The 17,127-nt window shown below is 42.3% G+C and overlaps 1 protein-coding gene across 1 annotated transcript in view; it reads right to left on the bottom strand.

Annotated features, from left to right (window-relative positions):
• The window catches only part of LOC114066803 (CDC42 small effector protein 2-like), a 66,308-nt gene that overhangs the window by 14,188 nt on the left and 34,993 nt on the right, over nt 1-17,127 (bottom strand). The window contains exon 2 of the mRNA XM_027901785.1: nt 5,143-5,244. Coding sequence (XP_027757586.1) covers nt 5,143-5,244 — 102 coding nt within the window. The remainder of the gene's footprint in view (nt 1-5,142; nt 5,245-17,127) is intronic.

Below are 17,127 nucleotides of genomic sequence, written 5' to 3'. Positions count from 1 at the left end.
AGGCAGTTAAACAACTATGCCAATGTAAACACAGTTGCTATGACAACCATTCCCTTTGGAATTCCGTAAAACCCGCCCACGACATTCTTTGAACTTTTAACAATATTAATGACATTCAGCAAGAGGCAAAAATATGGTTTTTTGCAAGTTATAGTTTCCTCACAACAGTCACTCACAGATGGAAGACACGGAGTAAAGACTGCTAATCTAAGACTCAAAAACAAAGCTGCTGTGAGAGCCAAAGGAAGCCTGGCTAGCTCAGTCAGTAAAGCATAGGACTCTCAGGGTCATGGGTTCGAGACCCACAGTGGAACAGCAGGCGGACTGGCTACGGTCCCAAGGCTAAACCAGTCATTTTTTCCAACGCAGTCCCTCTGCAGAATTTCCTGACTTCTCTCATCTGTTTCTGCTACGATAACTACTCAAAACTGACTGAACTATTAATAGGAACTGTTTGTAAGCTTTTTGTTAACAGTGCAAACAACTGCAAGCGGCAGATGGACAGGAGCCAAGAGAGTTTACTGCATTCCAGACATCGGAGATACTAAGATCTGGAGGGCACCGAGACAGCAGCGGCGTGGAGAGCCAGCACAGAGCAGGACAGCTATGCCGAACCGTGATAGGAGTAGAGCGAAGGCGGAGCTGCGGAGCTGGGGCACTGCGGGCTCTGGGCCAGAGTGGGGCAGACCGCCCCCTGATAGCATCAGGGGTCACCACCCACGGTGAGGAGGGTCCCGGAGGACCCAGAGCCGCAGGGCTCGGCATTTGTGGTGTTGCCGGCACAGCTTTCTTGGCAGTGTGACAAAACTGCTGAAACTGCAGCTGATAACCAAAAAAAAAAAAAAAAAAAAAAAAAAGGGGAGGTTTGAGCTTTGAATGTCCATAACTGGTAGTGTTGTTCACTGAGTTTGTCACAGTTGACAGAGAAGTGGAACTTACTGAGGAATAGTTAAGAGTTTAGGAGATCTGTAATTGGTCCTGGTTACTTGGTTATTGTGATTTTGTAATTGCAGATTACACCTTCCTTCTTTTCTTTTCCCCCTTCCTGGCATTACATTAAGGTACATTTCAGGTGGGAATTTAAAATGTACACACATGATTTTCTTGTCTTCTTTCAGTTCACCTGACATTATTTCTGTTATGTTGCATAGCTTTTGGTATTCTAAAACAGGGCTAACTCAGAGAACAAATTATTGTCAAGAAAGCATTTTACACACCAAACATATTTTCAAAACAAAAAGAGAAGAGGAGAATATGCATGCACATAAACAGGTACTGGATCAAAAATGGATCTCATATAGGTTTGTTAAGCTTTTTGTTCCTTGTATTGATTCCTCTTCTGTACAGGTGCAATTGTTGCTGAACATGACTACCAGAGATGGCAGACTGAGGAGCACACAGCCAGTAATACTTGGGATCTGAGATCTGTGGTTGAAATGCAAAACTATAATAAAAATCCCAGCTATGTGTGAATGAAGAGTGATTGTGGTGGCCACCTTCTGAATGACTGGGAAAAAAGCTGTATGAGTGCAAAAAGCTGTATAGATATTTCTGTGTGTGAACTTAAAATACTTTATGAGTATCAAGATTTTAAGAGAATGTGTTGTATAGATTTGATTGAGGTAAGTTGATGCTGCTAGCCTTCAAAGATTGGAAGCAGGTATCGAAGAATTGCGGGTTAATGCTGGTCAGGATTGGCTAAATGGTCTGTTGGTAAATGGGAACTATCAGGATGGCTTTTGACTATAGTCAAGTTTGCTTCTGTTGCCTACTGTTGTAGTTGTGCTACTGATGTTGCCATGTCTGGTGTCGTGTTTGCAAAGGGCCCTGCAAAGGACAACCCAGGCAATTTTTGAGGCACAAATACAAAAAAAGGGGGAATTGTGGGAGGATGCAGCCTAGCAGCATGGAAAAGAATGTAAAGAAGAGGTGAACATCCAATCATATGTGAAGGCTAGTGGTAAATTATAGATAATGGTTCTAAGAATAGTGTTAGTATGTAAGATTCTACAGGGAGTGTGTGAGGGCAGCGGTATGAGAACAAGATGAAAGAATAAAAGTTGAATTTAGGCCATCATCATAAGATGCCCAGTTTTATTATTTTGGTCGTCCTCAATATACTACAAGACCTCTGAGATGATGGAGTCCAACCTTTGACCTAACTCCGCCTTGTTTACTAGACCATGGCACTAAGTGCCACATCCAATCTTTTCTTAAATACCTCCAGGGATGGTGACTCTACCACCTCTTTGGGCAGCCCATTCCAATGCCCAGTCACTCCCTCTGTAAAGAACTTCTTCCTAATGTCTAACCTAAACCTCCCCTGGCGCAGCTTAAGACTTTGCCCTCTTGTCCCACTGCTAGTTGCCTGGCAGAAGAGACCAATAGCCACCTCTCTATAACCTCCTTTCAGGTAGTTGTAGAGAGTGATAAGGTCTCCCCCTAGCCTCCTTTTCTCCAGTCTGAACAACCCCAGCTCCCTCAGCTGCTCCTCATAGGACTTGTGCTCCACTCCCTTTACCAGCCTTGTTGCCCTTCTTTGGATTCGCTCCAGCACCTCAATGTCCTTCCAAAATTGAGGGGCCCAGAACTGGACACAGTAATTGAGGTGCAGCCCAACCAGTGCCAAGTGTAAGGGAAGAATCACTTCCCTGGTCCCGCTGACCACACTATTCCTGATACAAATTGAAACCACTAATGAGTGGTGTCCCTCAGGGGTCTGTATTGGGACTGGTACTGTTTAATATCTTCATTAATGACATAGCACCCTCAGCAATTTTGCAGATGACAACAAGTTGAGTGGTGCAATTGATATGCTGGAGGGAAGGGATGCCATTCAGAGGGACCTTGACAGACTGGAGAAGTGGGTCCATGCAAATCTCATGAAGTTTTGGGAAGTCCCCAATAATAGTACAGACTGGAGAATTAATGGATTGAGAGTAGTCCTGCAGAGAACTCCCCCTCTACTCTGCTCTTGTGAGAACCCACCTGGAGTATTGTATATATCTTTGGGGTCCCCAGTTCAAGAAAGACATAGACCTGTTGGAGTGGGTCCAGAAGAGGGGATGGAACACCTCTCCTATGATGGAAGGCCAAGAGAGTTGGGGTTGTTTAGCCTGGAGAAGAGAAGGCTGTGGGAAGACCTTATTGTGTCCTCTCATTACTTAAAGGGGGTTTGCATGAAAGTTGGAGAGGGAGTTTTTACCACAACCTGTAGTGACAGGACAAGGGACAATGATCTTAAATTGAAAGACTTTGGTTGAACATAGGGGAAAAAAATTTACAGTAAGGATGGTGAGGCACTGGAACATGTTGCCCAGAGAAGTTGTGGATACTCCATAGTTGGAAATATTTGAGGTCACGTTGGATGGGGCTTTGAGCAACCTGATCTAATGAAAGATGTCCCTGCCCATGGCAGGGGGGTTGGTCTAGATGATCTTTGAAGGTCCCTTCCAACCTAAACCATTCTCTGATTCTATAAAAAGGAATGCACAACAGAGAGAAACCATGATGTACTGACTGTAACATACACACACACACACCTGGCCAAGTTCATCAGGGCAGGTCAAGAAGGATTGAAGTTGAGCCTGGGAAAGGAGAGAGAAAACTTGTTGGTTTAATGTTTGGTTTTTTGTTTCTCACTATCTGAATCTATTTCAATTGACTATAAATTAAATTAACTGAGTCTGTTTTCCCCATTATAGTAATTGGTAAGTGATGCCCCACCTTTATGTTGAACCATGAGCTTTGTCATCCTATTTTCTCCCCCTGTCCCTCTGAGGAGGGAAAGAGTATGTGGGAGTATGGCTGTTGGCAAAGGGTAACCCACCATTCTTTCTCTCTGTTTTTCATTTTCAATTATATAAAAATGTTCACAATTCTTATCATCTACAGGAAGCCACAAACCCCCATTTGTGACATCAGTGTTGCTTGCTCTGAAATTAATTCACAACACAAATAGTGTGAACCTCAGTAGAAACTGTGTGAATCATAAGGAAAGTTACAGAGATCTATATAAAAAACATTTTTAAAAGATATTCAGGAAATTATACTTTTAAAAAATTTTTTTCTGAAATATTCTAGTATGTATTGGGTCACAACAACCCCATGCAGGATTGGGGAAGAGTGACTGGAAAACTGCTCATCAGAAAAGGATCTGGGGGTGTTGGTTAACAGCTGGCTCAACATTAGCCATCAGTGTGCCCAGATGTTCAAGAAAACCAATGGCATCCTGACTTGAATCAGAAATAGTGTGGTCAGCAGTACCAGAGCAGTGCTTGTCCCCCTGTACTTGGCACTGGTGAGACCGCACCTTGAATTCTGTGTTAAGTTTTGGGCCCCTCACTACAAGAAGGACATTGAGGCACCAGAGCATTGAGGCACCAGAGCATGTCCAGAGAAGGACAACAAAGCTGGTGAAGGGTCTGGAGCATGTGCCTTATAAGGAGTGGCTGAGGGACCTGGGGTTGTTAGCCTGGAGAAAAGGAGGCTCAGGGGAAACCTTATTGTTCTCTACAACTACGTGAAAGGAGGTTGTAGCAAGGCGGGGATTGGTCTCTTCTCCCTAGTAACAAGTGACAGGACAAGAGGACAAGGCCAGAGGAGGTTTAGACTAGATATTAGGAAAAAAATTTCACTGAAATGGTGGTCAGGCATTGAAATAGGCTGCCCAGGGAAGCGGTGGAATTGCCATCCCTGTAAGTGTTCAAAAGGCATGTGGATGTGGCACCTGGGAATATAGTTTAGTGGTAAACACAATGGTGCTGGGTTAATGGTTGGACTCAATGATCTTGGAGGTATTTTCCAACCGTAGTGATTCTATGATTCTATGTTTTAAAACATACCTCTATTTTCTTTCCTACATGTTATTGGAATAAATTTAGGAAGTCCTCTACCTTGTACAATTTATAAAAATGTGCTTTGTGTTGTCAATAAATGCAGGAATTTTCAACATGATATTCCATAATCTTGAATGCAAGTGGTTAAGATTTGGAATTAAGATACTATCAGTTTGGTTTTCAGCTCTACAGAAACTCTTATAACTCAGTTGAGAACCATTCCTTCAACTAATTGCTTCAGTCACAATAGCCATGTTCCCATATTGTCTCAAAGATGAGATATTCTTCATCCACTCATGCTTACCGAGTTCATTCCACTGAATATGTCTACTGATCCTACATGAGCCGTGTGAACAAAGTTTGTTAACTCCCCAATCATGCTTCGGTCAATCTGACGTCTCCTTTTCTGAAAGGCAGGTAAAGAAACCATCTGATTGAGGTTCATTTTAAAAAACTCCAATGTTTGACATACATGTAGAAGTTAACGGTCCATAGATTATTTCATACATCATTAACACAGTTTGGGGTTTCGGGGGTCTTGTCAGACCAGCGGGTTCACAACTGAGCTGCAGTTTCTCTCATTGTGCCCGGTGGTGTATCGGCCGAGCTCAGAGGTCAAATCACACAGAGACACCAGCTGTGGGTGCTAAAGCTGATCTAACTTTATTTTACAAAATGGAGGGGTTTTATATGCAGATAAGGAAGGTTCTGGAAAAAGGGGATAGGTATATATAAACTTGGACAGGGTATTGGGTAGGATTTAAGATTGATATACTTTGATGCCCAAAAAATACCAGATAAAACTGTTTAGACAGAGTTTTATGCCTAAAACAGCAAGGTATTTATTTATTTATTTAACGGCCGGGCAGCCTGCCAGCTAGTGCTGGGAAAACAGGCTCCGAGCTGGTTAGGTTAGAATGAATATTTTATACAGGTTTGGCAATGATTACAACATAACCACATACATATTCATATTATTGCATCATTAGATTACAATATTCATAACAGGTGGAGTTAGGGTGGAAATTGAGGCATGGTCTCCATTTTGAGGAATATTTTAGTGGGAGTTCCTGTTTGCCTTCATCTTGGGGGTCTGTTTTCTCAGTCCTCATTCTCACGTCACCCCGGGGACCTTTCGTACTTTCTATTGTTCTGTGTTCTGATCACTCAGCCTTAAAGAAACCTTTGGCTTTAGGCCCACTCTACTCATTCAAATGTCACCTTGGCTCCTCTGGATGAGATTTATGGGTGTTGGGTTCTTTGTCCAGTGTTTGTTGTGGTTCCTTTAAGGTCTGATGCCCAGCACAGGACAAAGTCTTCCTGTACGAAATGTAGCTTACAGTAAACGAAATATAGCTTTCAGTAAACTATAAGTCGTACAGGGGGGTAGGGGGTCTCTTATGGGTTCACAGTAAAAGTGTTTTAATTAACCCTTCCTGTTTCACTTAATAGGGGGGATACATGCATCTTCTAGATAACTACTAAGTTCTTAATTGGGAAAACTACAAGTCTCTAACTGGACATTGACCAATCAGAGAAACCTACTCTCCCCCATGAAAGAGGGAGAGCTCACAATCTAATAAACAGTCTGTATGTCTGATGCTGTCTGGCCTATGTTACCAGAAGTAATTTCTTTCCACCTTCTAAACTCCTCATCCTCGTCCAGGTTACTCCCAACATCATCTCCTTATTTGTCTTGTAAAAGAAAATTTGCTGAAAGGTTTTTGGTTAGTATTTTACGGATGCAGGCGATGAGACATGGGAGAATGAACAGAATGACAAATAGAATGATTAGAACAAAACCAAGAAAGCTTATCATTTTGTTCAGCTGTGGGGAGTGAGAGAATGGAATCTTACAAAGAATGCAGAGAGATGCTAGAAGAACTCCAGTGGCACTCCCAGGAAGACATCCATCTCGAAGTGCTCTGACAGCCGAGGCCAAGGAAAAGTCTGCCGTCCAGTGATAATAAACAGACCCTACAGAACCCCCCACCACTCCATCCTGGCCTTCCCCCTCTCCCTATATGGCCAGGCATATACTCCTGACCAATCTCTTCAAATCCTCTTATCACAGATCCTTGGGATTCGAGGTTTCAGAGCACAAACCTACCCTCTACCAGAACCTTCTATAACCTCCCTATAAAAGTACCCTCGTAATAAAGGAATTCGCCATTTTGCGAGCATACAACTTGCGCGTGTGTCTCATTCCCTATGCAAGATGAACCCTGGGTCTAAATGCGTGGACACAGCCCCCACCACGCATATTCAGCCAATCGGGCAGACTTGGAAAATGAAGCCAGTTGAACAAGCCACTGAGTCCCTTGCCTTGGGAAACATGGATGTCTTGGACTAGATTTTTTAGCTTAGAAATGCTGTTATGAATAGATTGTGAGTGATCAGAAAAATTCATGCAGCACATGCCTTCAAACTCTTGACAACCATGTCCATGGGCTAGAAGCAGGAAATCAATAGCGGCACGATTTTGGAGAGTGACAGTTTTTAGTTGCTGTGTGTCTGCTAACAAGTCTTCTATTGCTCTAGTGGTGGTATTGGCTTCTTTTGTAAGCCAGCACCCAAGATGGGTAAGTAATGAGAGTGCATGCTGTGTTCCTATTGCTGGGAGGATGGCAGATGCCCAAAAGTTTCTCATCTGAGACCAAATTTCTATAGTGGTGTCACAGTCCTCAGGAAATGGCAAAGGGGAGGGCATAGCAACACCCTTTGTCTGCACTTCTTGAGGAGCGGGATTAACATCCGATTGGGACCTTAAAGTTCCAGATTGATATATTTTTGTTTGAAGCTTACCATTTTGGTCATAATAGGTGATATATACAGGTGGTCTTTTTGCTTGTCTCTTAACTCATTTCTATGTCAATTCCTTTTGTGCTACGGGGGTCAGTTTTAACTGTTCAAACTTAGTAGGATTGTATAAAGCAAATTTTCCAACTGTGCATGGACCTCCCACTGGATAAGGTGGGATATCCTTCCAGGCTCAGGTTCCACACAGACGGAAGAACCCAGTGGGTAATTTTGATGCTTGAAGGAAATGTTCAGTAGTTATTGTTGCAGGTACTGCACTACTGTCGCACCATGTAGAAGGTGTACTTTGATAGAGAGAACCATTAGCAGAAACACTGTAAGAGACAATGAGAGGATTAGTAGTGTGTTGAATGAAATTAAAACAAAATTTAGTAGGAAGCAAACCTATTAAGTCGACCTCAGGAGGAGAGGAGGAGATGAATTTCAAGCTGGAAACGGCTTGAGACAGGGTCCTTGCGGTGAGTTTTTCTGTCGCTGCTGCTGGCAATTCTGCAGTGAAATTTTTCCATTGGGACCCTGGTGTCACTGGGACCCCGGTGTCACTGGGACCCCTACAAGACAAGACTTAAGTGGATTCGATGCACTGGTCGTGGCCAGGCACAGAGAGTCTGTGCCTGTAGCTTTCGCCAAAGATACCCAGAGGTTTTCTTGGGGTTACTTTATCCAGTCTCTGATTGGGACGGAGTTATCACTCGCGAGGATGGCAAGAAAGATGAGGGCTCATGGTACACACGCACTCACTTTGCAGGTACCCATGTGTGATGGTTCGGACTTGGCTCCCTGCCAAATGCCCAACCCCCCAGTAGCAGCCCCTCTCTTCCCCCCTTTCTACTTCCCCCAGGGCAATGGAAAAAAAACTATGCAAATTGAAGAACCCGAAAACCAAGCTAGTTATATATAAAAAATATATTTTATGTATATTACAGTTAAGATGCTATGTAAACAGCAAACGGGAATTCAAACACCCCCCGAAGGGATAGGGAAAGGGGAAAAAGGGACAAAAGGAAACAAAAAGGGACACCGAATAGATATGCGCAATCAAACCCGAGAACTAGTAAAATAAGTAGTAAAACAAATCTCACCATGTCCCTTAGAAAGCAGGATTGGCAGACACAGCCAGCACTCTCCAAACTTCCATGTGGCAGGTCAGTGGATGCTGCAGGCCTCAGCCTTAGATAAGCGAGACCAATGCAGGGACCCACTGTTCCCGAACTCCGGCGGAAGAGAAGAGGGAGGAAGGCCGCTTCTCCCCTCTTATTTATACCACGATTTACGTAAAAATTGTATGGAATACTGGGAACAATGCCCCTTCCTTGGTTACCAACTGGTAACCAGGGAAGGTCTAGATTAAAACCACCACACCATGTCATGGTGTTACCTGTGAAAATACATGCATGTTCCTTCCCCCACGTTATGAGAAGGAATGGACCTTTCCATTCATCAGTTAATAAATCTTTGTACAATACTTTTGCTTTTTGCACAGGAACAATACTAGTATTGGAAAAATGTTGCTGGATTGGTGTTAGGTTTTGTTCATCCTGCCTGTTTAAAAAATTCAAAACGTACGTGGCTTTTGCAAGCCTTTCCTGTGGGGTTAGGTCTTTACTCCCCCTGTTTTGCTTTTTATTATTGTTTTTAAGGGTCTGATGGGCACGTTTCACTATGCCTTGACCTGTTGGATTATGGGGAATGCCAGTGGTATGTTTAATGCCCCATTGCTGAAAGAAACTTTGCATGGAATTTGACTTATATGCTGGGCCATTGTCAGTCTTGATTTGGTCAGGTATACTCATGTAGGCAAAAGCTGTGATTAGGTGTTTTCTGACATCATGGCTCTTTTCTCCAGAATGTGCTGTAGCAACTAGTAATTTGGAAAATGTATCAATTGAAACGTGAACAAATTGCAGTTTGCCAAATTGTTGGACATGTGTAACATCTGTTTGCCAGATTTTTAAAGGCTCCAACTCTCTAGAATTGGCTCCAGAAGGCCGGAGAGGCACAATTTCTTGACAGTCAGGGCACATTTTTATGATATTTTTATCTTGACTTTGTGTCAATTGGAATTGTTTTTGTAATGCTCTTGCATTCTGATGGAAAAAATCGTGGGAAATTTTTGCTTGCTCTAATTTTTGTGGGACAATAGACATACCTGTGAGTTGGTCTGCTTGACGATTCCCTTCAGCAGTAGATCCTGGTAAAGTGGAATGACAGCAGATGTGTGTGTTAAAAAATGAGTGATCTCGTCTATGAATTAGGAATAATAGCTGTTTGAATAAAGAAAAAAGAGTTGGCTTTGTTAGTTCTTTCAAATAGGAATTTTCTGCCCTTTGCACTACACCTACAACATAAGAGGAGTCGGAAACGATATTAATTTCTTCTGAATGAAAAATGGTAAAAGCACGAACAACTGCTGACAATTGTACAATTTGGGAGGATCCTTGGACTTTGTGGATGTCTTGTTCCCAAGTACTTCCAGGCTTCCAAATGACAACTGCGTTTCCAGTCTTTCCAGACCCATCTGTGAACACAGTAGTTGCTTCTGGAAGGGGAACAACAGACTGGACAAATTTTAGGTCTATGGGCAGGTATTTAACCTTTTGTAAAATTTTTATGTTGGACAGTGTGAATTTTATCTGTCCTGTGAAATTTGCTATAGCCAATTGAAAATCCAGGCAGACTGTCAGTAGCTATTCAAGATGTTCAGATGTCAGGGGAAGATAGTCTCTGGTTCTTCTCCAGACATCTCCCAGCACCTTGTACGTCCTTTAAAAACAATTTTAGTAATTAACTCAGGTTGAGTAACTAATGTTTTGCCAAATTGATGAGGGAGAAAAACCCATTCCCATATGCTGATATCTTTCTGACTTTGGTCTATCTGTCCTAGTACCCCAAAGGGTTTTTGGGCCCTTGAAGTACCAGGAGTGTTGGTGGAACACCTGGGAGTTTGCAACTTGCTTGAAGATGAGAGATTTTATGCTCAACAAGCTGTAATGCAGTTTTGGCTTCTGGAGTAAGGCTTCGGGGTGATGCCAGATTAGCATCTCTTTTTAACAGTGTAAAAAAGGGATGTAATTCATCTGTGGAGATTCCAAGGCTCGGGCGTGCCCAATTAATATTACCAAGGAGTTTTTGCAGGTCATTAAGTGTGTGGATGTTGTGGTTCAGAGTGATTTTCAGTGGAGTAATGCATTTGCTATCCACTTTCCATCCCAAATATCGCCAAGGGGCTTGCCACTGAATTTTCTCCTCAGAGATGTATAACTGGAAAATTTTCAATGTTTCAATTGTATGATGTAACAATTTTTTGAGCAACTACGAATGAAGTGCCTGTGGTTAACTTCGTGCATGCACTGATAGTCGCATTTTTACCGAAATGTCATCTTTCTCAAACCCAGAAGAACGTGAATCAACTCATTTTCGAAACACTGGGACAGCCCCCGGGACCGAGGGTGCGGAGCACGGAGGCGCAGAGAGCGGTGAGAACGGCGGCGGCGCATGGAGGTGTTACCGCCCCCGCGCCACAGTGGCCGTACCCTGGCAGCAAAAGCGACGTCAACAGTGCAAGCTGCGACCCTACTCCTGTTTGCTGAAAACAACAACAGCAACGACGCAGACTACACAGTATTTTGACTCAATCACCTCAAGCACTGCAGCCCAGCCCCTAGGGGTGGCTGGAAGGGTGGTTGAACAGGAGAAAGCAGCTTCTGTGGCTGCTCCAGTGGGACAGTTGTGAAGCCCTTGGTGTCAAAAAAAAAAAAAAAAAAAGTCAAATAGCAAAATGATGTTAGCTTGTTAATCTAAGTGTACAATCGTTTTGCTCACTGGAATGTGGAAAACAAAATAACATATTGAAAAATGTTTTTCTAAATTATTTACATTGATAATTTAAGTCTTGCAGTTTACAGGTTACTAATCTTGTTGTTTTTTCCTTTTTCTTCAGTGAGATTTAGGATTATTAGTGGGTAATACAAAGGGTATATTGCTTAAAAGGTTTAAAATCATTTTTTCACAGGTTATATCACACAAACTGATTTGCCCTGTAAACAGGTTGCTCTAGAACAGTACAAAAGGTGTTCCTGTAATAGCTTTGTTTATCAAAACCCAATTGGTTTTTATTATAGGAAGTGTTTACTAATATGTATGATGCATGTGTTTAAATTCTTATGGCAATCATTTGACTACTGACCATCAGAAACAGAAAGATGGTGAGAACTTTTAAATAGAAAATGCAGATGGTTCATGCTCAAGGTTTTCAGGCTTTACATGAAGGTCAACATTGCCTTTTGCAGGGATGCCTGCTATTTTGTGAGCCTGCTGACCCTTCGAAGATGAAACCTCTGCTATGGGGAATTGCATATAAATCGTGTTATAATCAAAAACAAAAGCTTCACTGTGTGATTGAGGTATGAATGAGGTGGCCACCTTATGACTGTTTGAAAGACAATTGTGTGCAAGAGAAAAGTATTGTCTGGGTTTATATATCCATATATATATATTTGTAGGCTTGGTAATTCATTACATAGGTATTAAAAGAGTTTTTAACCAAAGAGTATTTCTACATCGTAAGGACCTTTAGGTAAAGGGTTAAGTGCTCTCTTGTTAAGACGTTCATCTTTGTCTCGCCAGGGAATTTTTGTGGTGCCAGGAGTAATAGATGCTGATACTACGGGAGTCATCAAAATCATGGTATATACTTTAACACCACCAGTTTTCATTCCTGCTAACAGCAAAATAGCACAGCTGGTACCTTTCAAGGCAATGGTGCCCAAGGCAGAATCAGTGATTCAAGGGAATAAAGGTTTTGGTTCCACGGGTCCTCCTGAGGTGATGTTAGCCATAGACATAAAACAGGGAAAACCTGAGGAGAGTGTAGTTGTGCAGTATCCTAATGGTCAGTCCAGCACTATGACTGTGCTTGTTGATACTGGAGTGGATGTTACCATCATCCCCAGACACAAATGGTCTAACACCTGGCCTGTGGTAATGGCACCTGCAGGAGTGAAAGGGGTAGGTGGTGTACAGCAGACATGGATCAGCAGAAATGTGGTAAGTTTTCGTTTTTCTGACGGTGCATCAGTGAGTACAAGGCCCTACGTGTTATCTTTGCCAGTGGGTTTGATAGGTCGAGACCTGCTAAGTCAGATGGGAGCACACCTGGCTACAACAACTGGTTCAGGAGCAATTAGATGCAGGTCACATTGTTCCATCTACAAGCCCATGGAATGCTCCTATATTTGTTATTCTAAAGAAGTCAGGAAAATTGAGAGTATTGCATGATCTACGGGTTATTAATGCAGTCATAGAGGATATGGGAACCTTACAACCAGGTTTACCCTCTCCTACAATGATTCCACATGATTGGGCTATACTGATAATAGATCTAAAAGATTGTCTCTTTACTATCTTCTTGCATCCAGATGATACTGCAAAATTTACCTTTACAGTAGCCTCAGTGAACAAAGCAGAGCCAGCAAAAAGATTTGATTGGGTTACTCTTGCACAGAGGATGAAGAATTCACCTGTGATGTGTCAGCTCTATGTTGCTTGGGCTTTGTAGCCTTTTCGAAATCAGCATCCTGAGCTATTGGTTTATCACTACATGGATGATATTCTAGTACCAGGCAAAAATTTGGATATCCCTGTGTTGTTGTTGCAGTTAGAACAAGAATTAGGTCAGCGTGGTCTGAAAATTGCTCCTGAGAAGATTCGGAGACAAGAGCCTTGGCAGTATCTAGGTTGGGCCATTACATCTGGTATTGTGAAACCACAGAAATTAACCATTAACACTGACATAAAAACCTTGACTAATGTGCAGAAACTACTTGGTGACATACAGTGGGTAAGACCTGTTTGTGGGATAACTAACAATGATCTAGCTCCTCTAATGCCTTTGCTAGGGTCTGTTGCTAATGAAGAGCTTCGGAGAGACTTGTCAGACATGCAAAAAGCAACTATAATTAACATCTCAGGTAAAATAGTTGCAGGGTATGCCTGTGGAATACTAGAAAATCAACTAATCCAGTATCTAATTGTCAACTCTGGAGGGAATAGACAACATCTATTAGGGGTCATCTGTCAAATAACAATCAGCGTGAGAATTTTGGAATGGGTATTCCTGCCCTATCAACCCAAAAAGACAATCATGACACGACCTGAATCGTTTGCACGACTTGTCATAGAGGGGAGGCGATGGATTTGTGATTTAACTGGAAGGGATCCATCTGTAATGTTTGTCCCAGTCACTCAGAGCTATTTAGAATGGTTGTTTGAGAAATCTGAATCATTCCAGATAGCTATGACAGATTTTAAGGGACTGATCACAAATCATTATCCATCAGACAAGTTATTTCCTTTGTTACATCACATTATTGAACAGCTTGTGTTGCACTCAAATGATCCTGTGGAAGGGATTACTGTTTTTACAGATGCTAGAAGGAAATCTCCACGAGTAGCAATGACCTGGCAGGAGGGAACAGACTGGAGACATAAATTGCTTCCAGGTGTTACAGGTGACACACTGCAAACCCTAAAGTATAAAGTGTAGTGTAGGCCTGTTCAGCCTACCACGAAAATAGACTAGGCATTGGCTTGAGAGTCAATCCTCATGGTTTACAAGCATTGCAACTTTAGCAGATGGATGTCACTCATGTTGGTGAGTTTAGAAGGTTGAAATATGTGCGTGTGTGCATTAATACTTTTTCTCATGCTATATGGGCCTCTGCCCAGGTTGAGGAAGATGCCAGATATATCATTCGTCATATGTATGCATGCATGGCAGCCCTAGGAATCCCCACAGAAATTAAGACACACAATGAGTCAAGTTATACCTCACAACATTTTCGCAAATTCTGTATGAATTGAATTATTTCTCATGTTGCCGGCATAGCTCATTCTCCTACAGGACAAGCTGTCATCGAGCGAGCTCATGGAGTCCTGAAATCACTTTTGCAAAAACAGAAAGGGGGAGAAGAGCTGGATAGCCCGCATAACTGACTTGCGAAAGTGTTATATGTTTTGAATTTTTTACAGTTGACGGGTAGAAGATCGGACCCTCCCATTGTAATTCATAATACTTCTATGCAGTCAGGTTTGGTAAATCCACAGGTAACAGTGAAAGTTCAGTACAAGGACCCACAAACCGGGGTCTGGAAGGGGCCTGCAGAGGTTAAACTAACTGGTAGAGGGTATGTTTGCGTCCTCACAGATACAGGAGTTCGGGGGCTGCCAGCACATTGGATAAGACCTTGGAAAGGGAGTGATTCTGCAGAACAAGGTTGATACTGTTGTAGATAAGCTATTCAGAATTACAGAGTTTTTTCAGTATTATTATAAGGTAATTTATAGTGTAGTATCATATAATCATAGAAGTTAAGAATTTGGGAGAGTGTTTTGTGTGAACTTGATATATTAACCATTAAATTTTAGTATAGGTTAAGTTTTAGTAATATAAGATAGAAATAAACGATAAGTGTGTGAAGGTGTTATTTTTAATGGTAATGGGTATATGTACTTGTGTGCTATAATATGTTAGAGGTAAGATAAGAATGTATTGTAGTGGAATATAAATTGCTCAAAAACAAAAAAAGGGATTTGTGGGAGGAACATGATGAATGTGTGAGCAATTTATATTGTGTGTGGTGCTTTTATGAACTTTCATAAACTTTCATATAGTTTTATAGGTACTATAAGTTATAGGTGTCAAGATGGGTGTCTGCTAGAACAAAAGGAACTCAGTGCCAAGAAGAAGGTGGAGTTCAATAAAGTAAACAATTGCCTTGTTACCTGTTAATAACCAATTATAAAGGTATTTGTAATGCATGTTTACATCTGGTCAGTGATCTGTAACCAATTATGTGCTTCTTGTCACGAGACCTTGTATACAGATGCTATAAAAACCCTGAGCTATCCTAATAAATTGGACATATTTTAGATCTCATAGGTCGTGTATGTTTGTCTCTAGAGCCTCCCCGCCAACACTCTAGCCCTGAGGTGGAATTGGCGCAAGATAATTGGGATAATGAGCAATTGGTTACTCAGAAATCTGGAGATGAAATAATACTATCTTTATAAGATTTGCTGAAAGAATTTTACTATCAGTTAAATGAGGAAAAGGAGGAAAAAATGCAGGCAGAGGGGCTGCTTGCTTGTCCCAGGTTGGACTTGGCTCCCAGCCAAGTCCCTGGACCCCGGGGACAAAACCTTCCCCCTCCCTTTCACTTTCTCCCAGCCGACCGGAAAAAAACCCAAAAGAACCCAAACCGAATGAATTTTAAATTTATATATATATATATAAAGAAAACTATATACACACTACCAACAAAAGGGAACTCCCCAAAAGGGAAAGGGAAGGGAAAGGGAAAAGGGAAAAAAAGGACAAAAAGGGATACAAAAGGGACAAAAAGGGACAAAAAGTTAAATACTCCCCTCAAGAGGAAGCGAGCCACCCCACACAGCTACCACAGCACTGTCCGCCTCTCAAGGCCAACCAGACGCGCCAGGCCTCACTCCCTCACCCGGGCAGAGCGATAGTAGAGTTACCTCCACCTTGGGTCCGCGGAAGAAAGAGAGCGAGAGCTTCCTCTCTCTCCTTAGCAGGGAAAAGACTGAAAAGTAAACCTTGCTACTTGTAAAAACTTGTTGAAGTAAGGAGACTCCCCATGCAGCTGATAAAGAAGTCTGTGGATGTACTAAAGAGAACCGAGGCTTCATGAAAAGGACTGAAGTGAGGCAGAGTCCTAGTGGAGATTTATAACCCTGAGGGAAACCTGTGTTGGAGCAGTGACAACTCAGGTGAGATACGGGATCCGTGCGTGTGTGGATCCATACTGCTGTTGAAGATTTTGTAACTCTGAGAAATCTCATGCTGGAGCGAGATGGCCCATGTGAGATGCTGGAACCCGTGTGTGTGTGGGATCCGTGCTAGACCCATGCCGAGAAGTCTATCAAGGACTGTTCTCCCATGGGGAGGGACCTCCATAGGGAAACAGGGGTGAACTCTTAAACCATTATCCCCTGTAACCCTGTGGAAGATCCATAGTAAGCAAGTGTCCCCTTGCAAGCCTAAGGAAGGAAAACCCTTCAGGACCTGAGTAATCTCCAGCCTTCAGTCTTAGCCCAGGAGGGGGGTAAGCCCAGCCTTGGAAGCTAACACAGAACGAGAGGGAGAGAGAAGAAATTCCAACTGCAATGAAAGTGTGCTGCTGCTGAGGATCTGCTATTAGAAGGAAGGAACTGGAACTCCAAAGATACAGAATGAGACTACTTCTTCTCCTTGGACTAATATAAAAAGGGAAGAAGTATTGCTGTGTATATATAGCATTTCAACTTGAGTAGAAATTGTTATAGATATAGTTCTTTAGTTTTTAATTTATTAGTAGTTTTTATTTTACTAGTAATAAATGTTTATACTGTTTTCCCCAAATCCTGTCTCTCTTTTGTCTGCAAATACCTTCTCTCAGCTAGTAGTAAT

This window comes from Empidonax traillii, unplaced genomic scaffold (genome assembly GCF_003031625.1).
Source record: "Empidonax traillii isolate 1590-97213 ecotype Southwest subspecies unplaced genomic scaffold, ASM303162v1 scaffold814:size283170, whole genome shotgun sequence".
In the NCBI taxonomy this organism is placed as follows: domain Eukaryota; kingdom Metazoa; phylum Chordata; class Aves; order Passeriformes; family Tyrannidae; genus Empidonax; species Empidonax traillii.
This window is presented reverse-complemented; position numbering and strand designations above follow the sequence as displayed.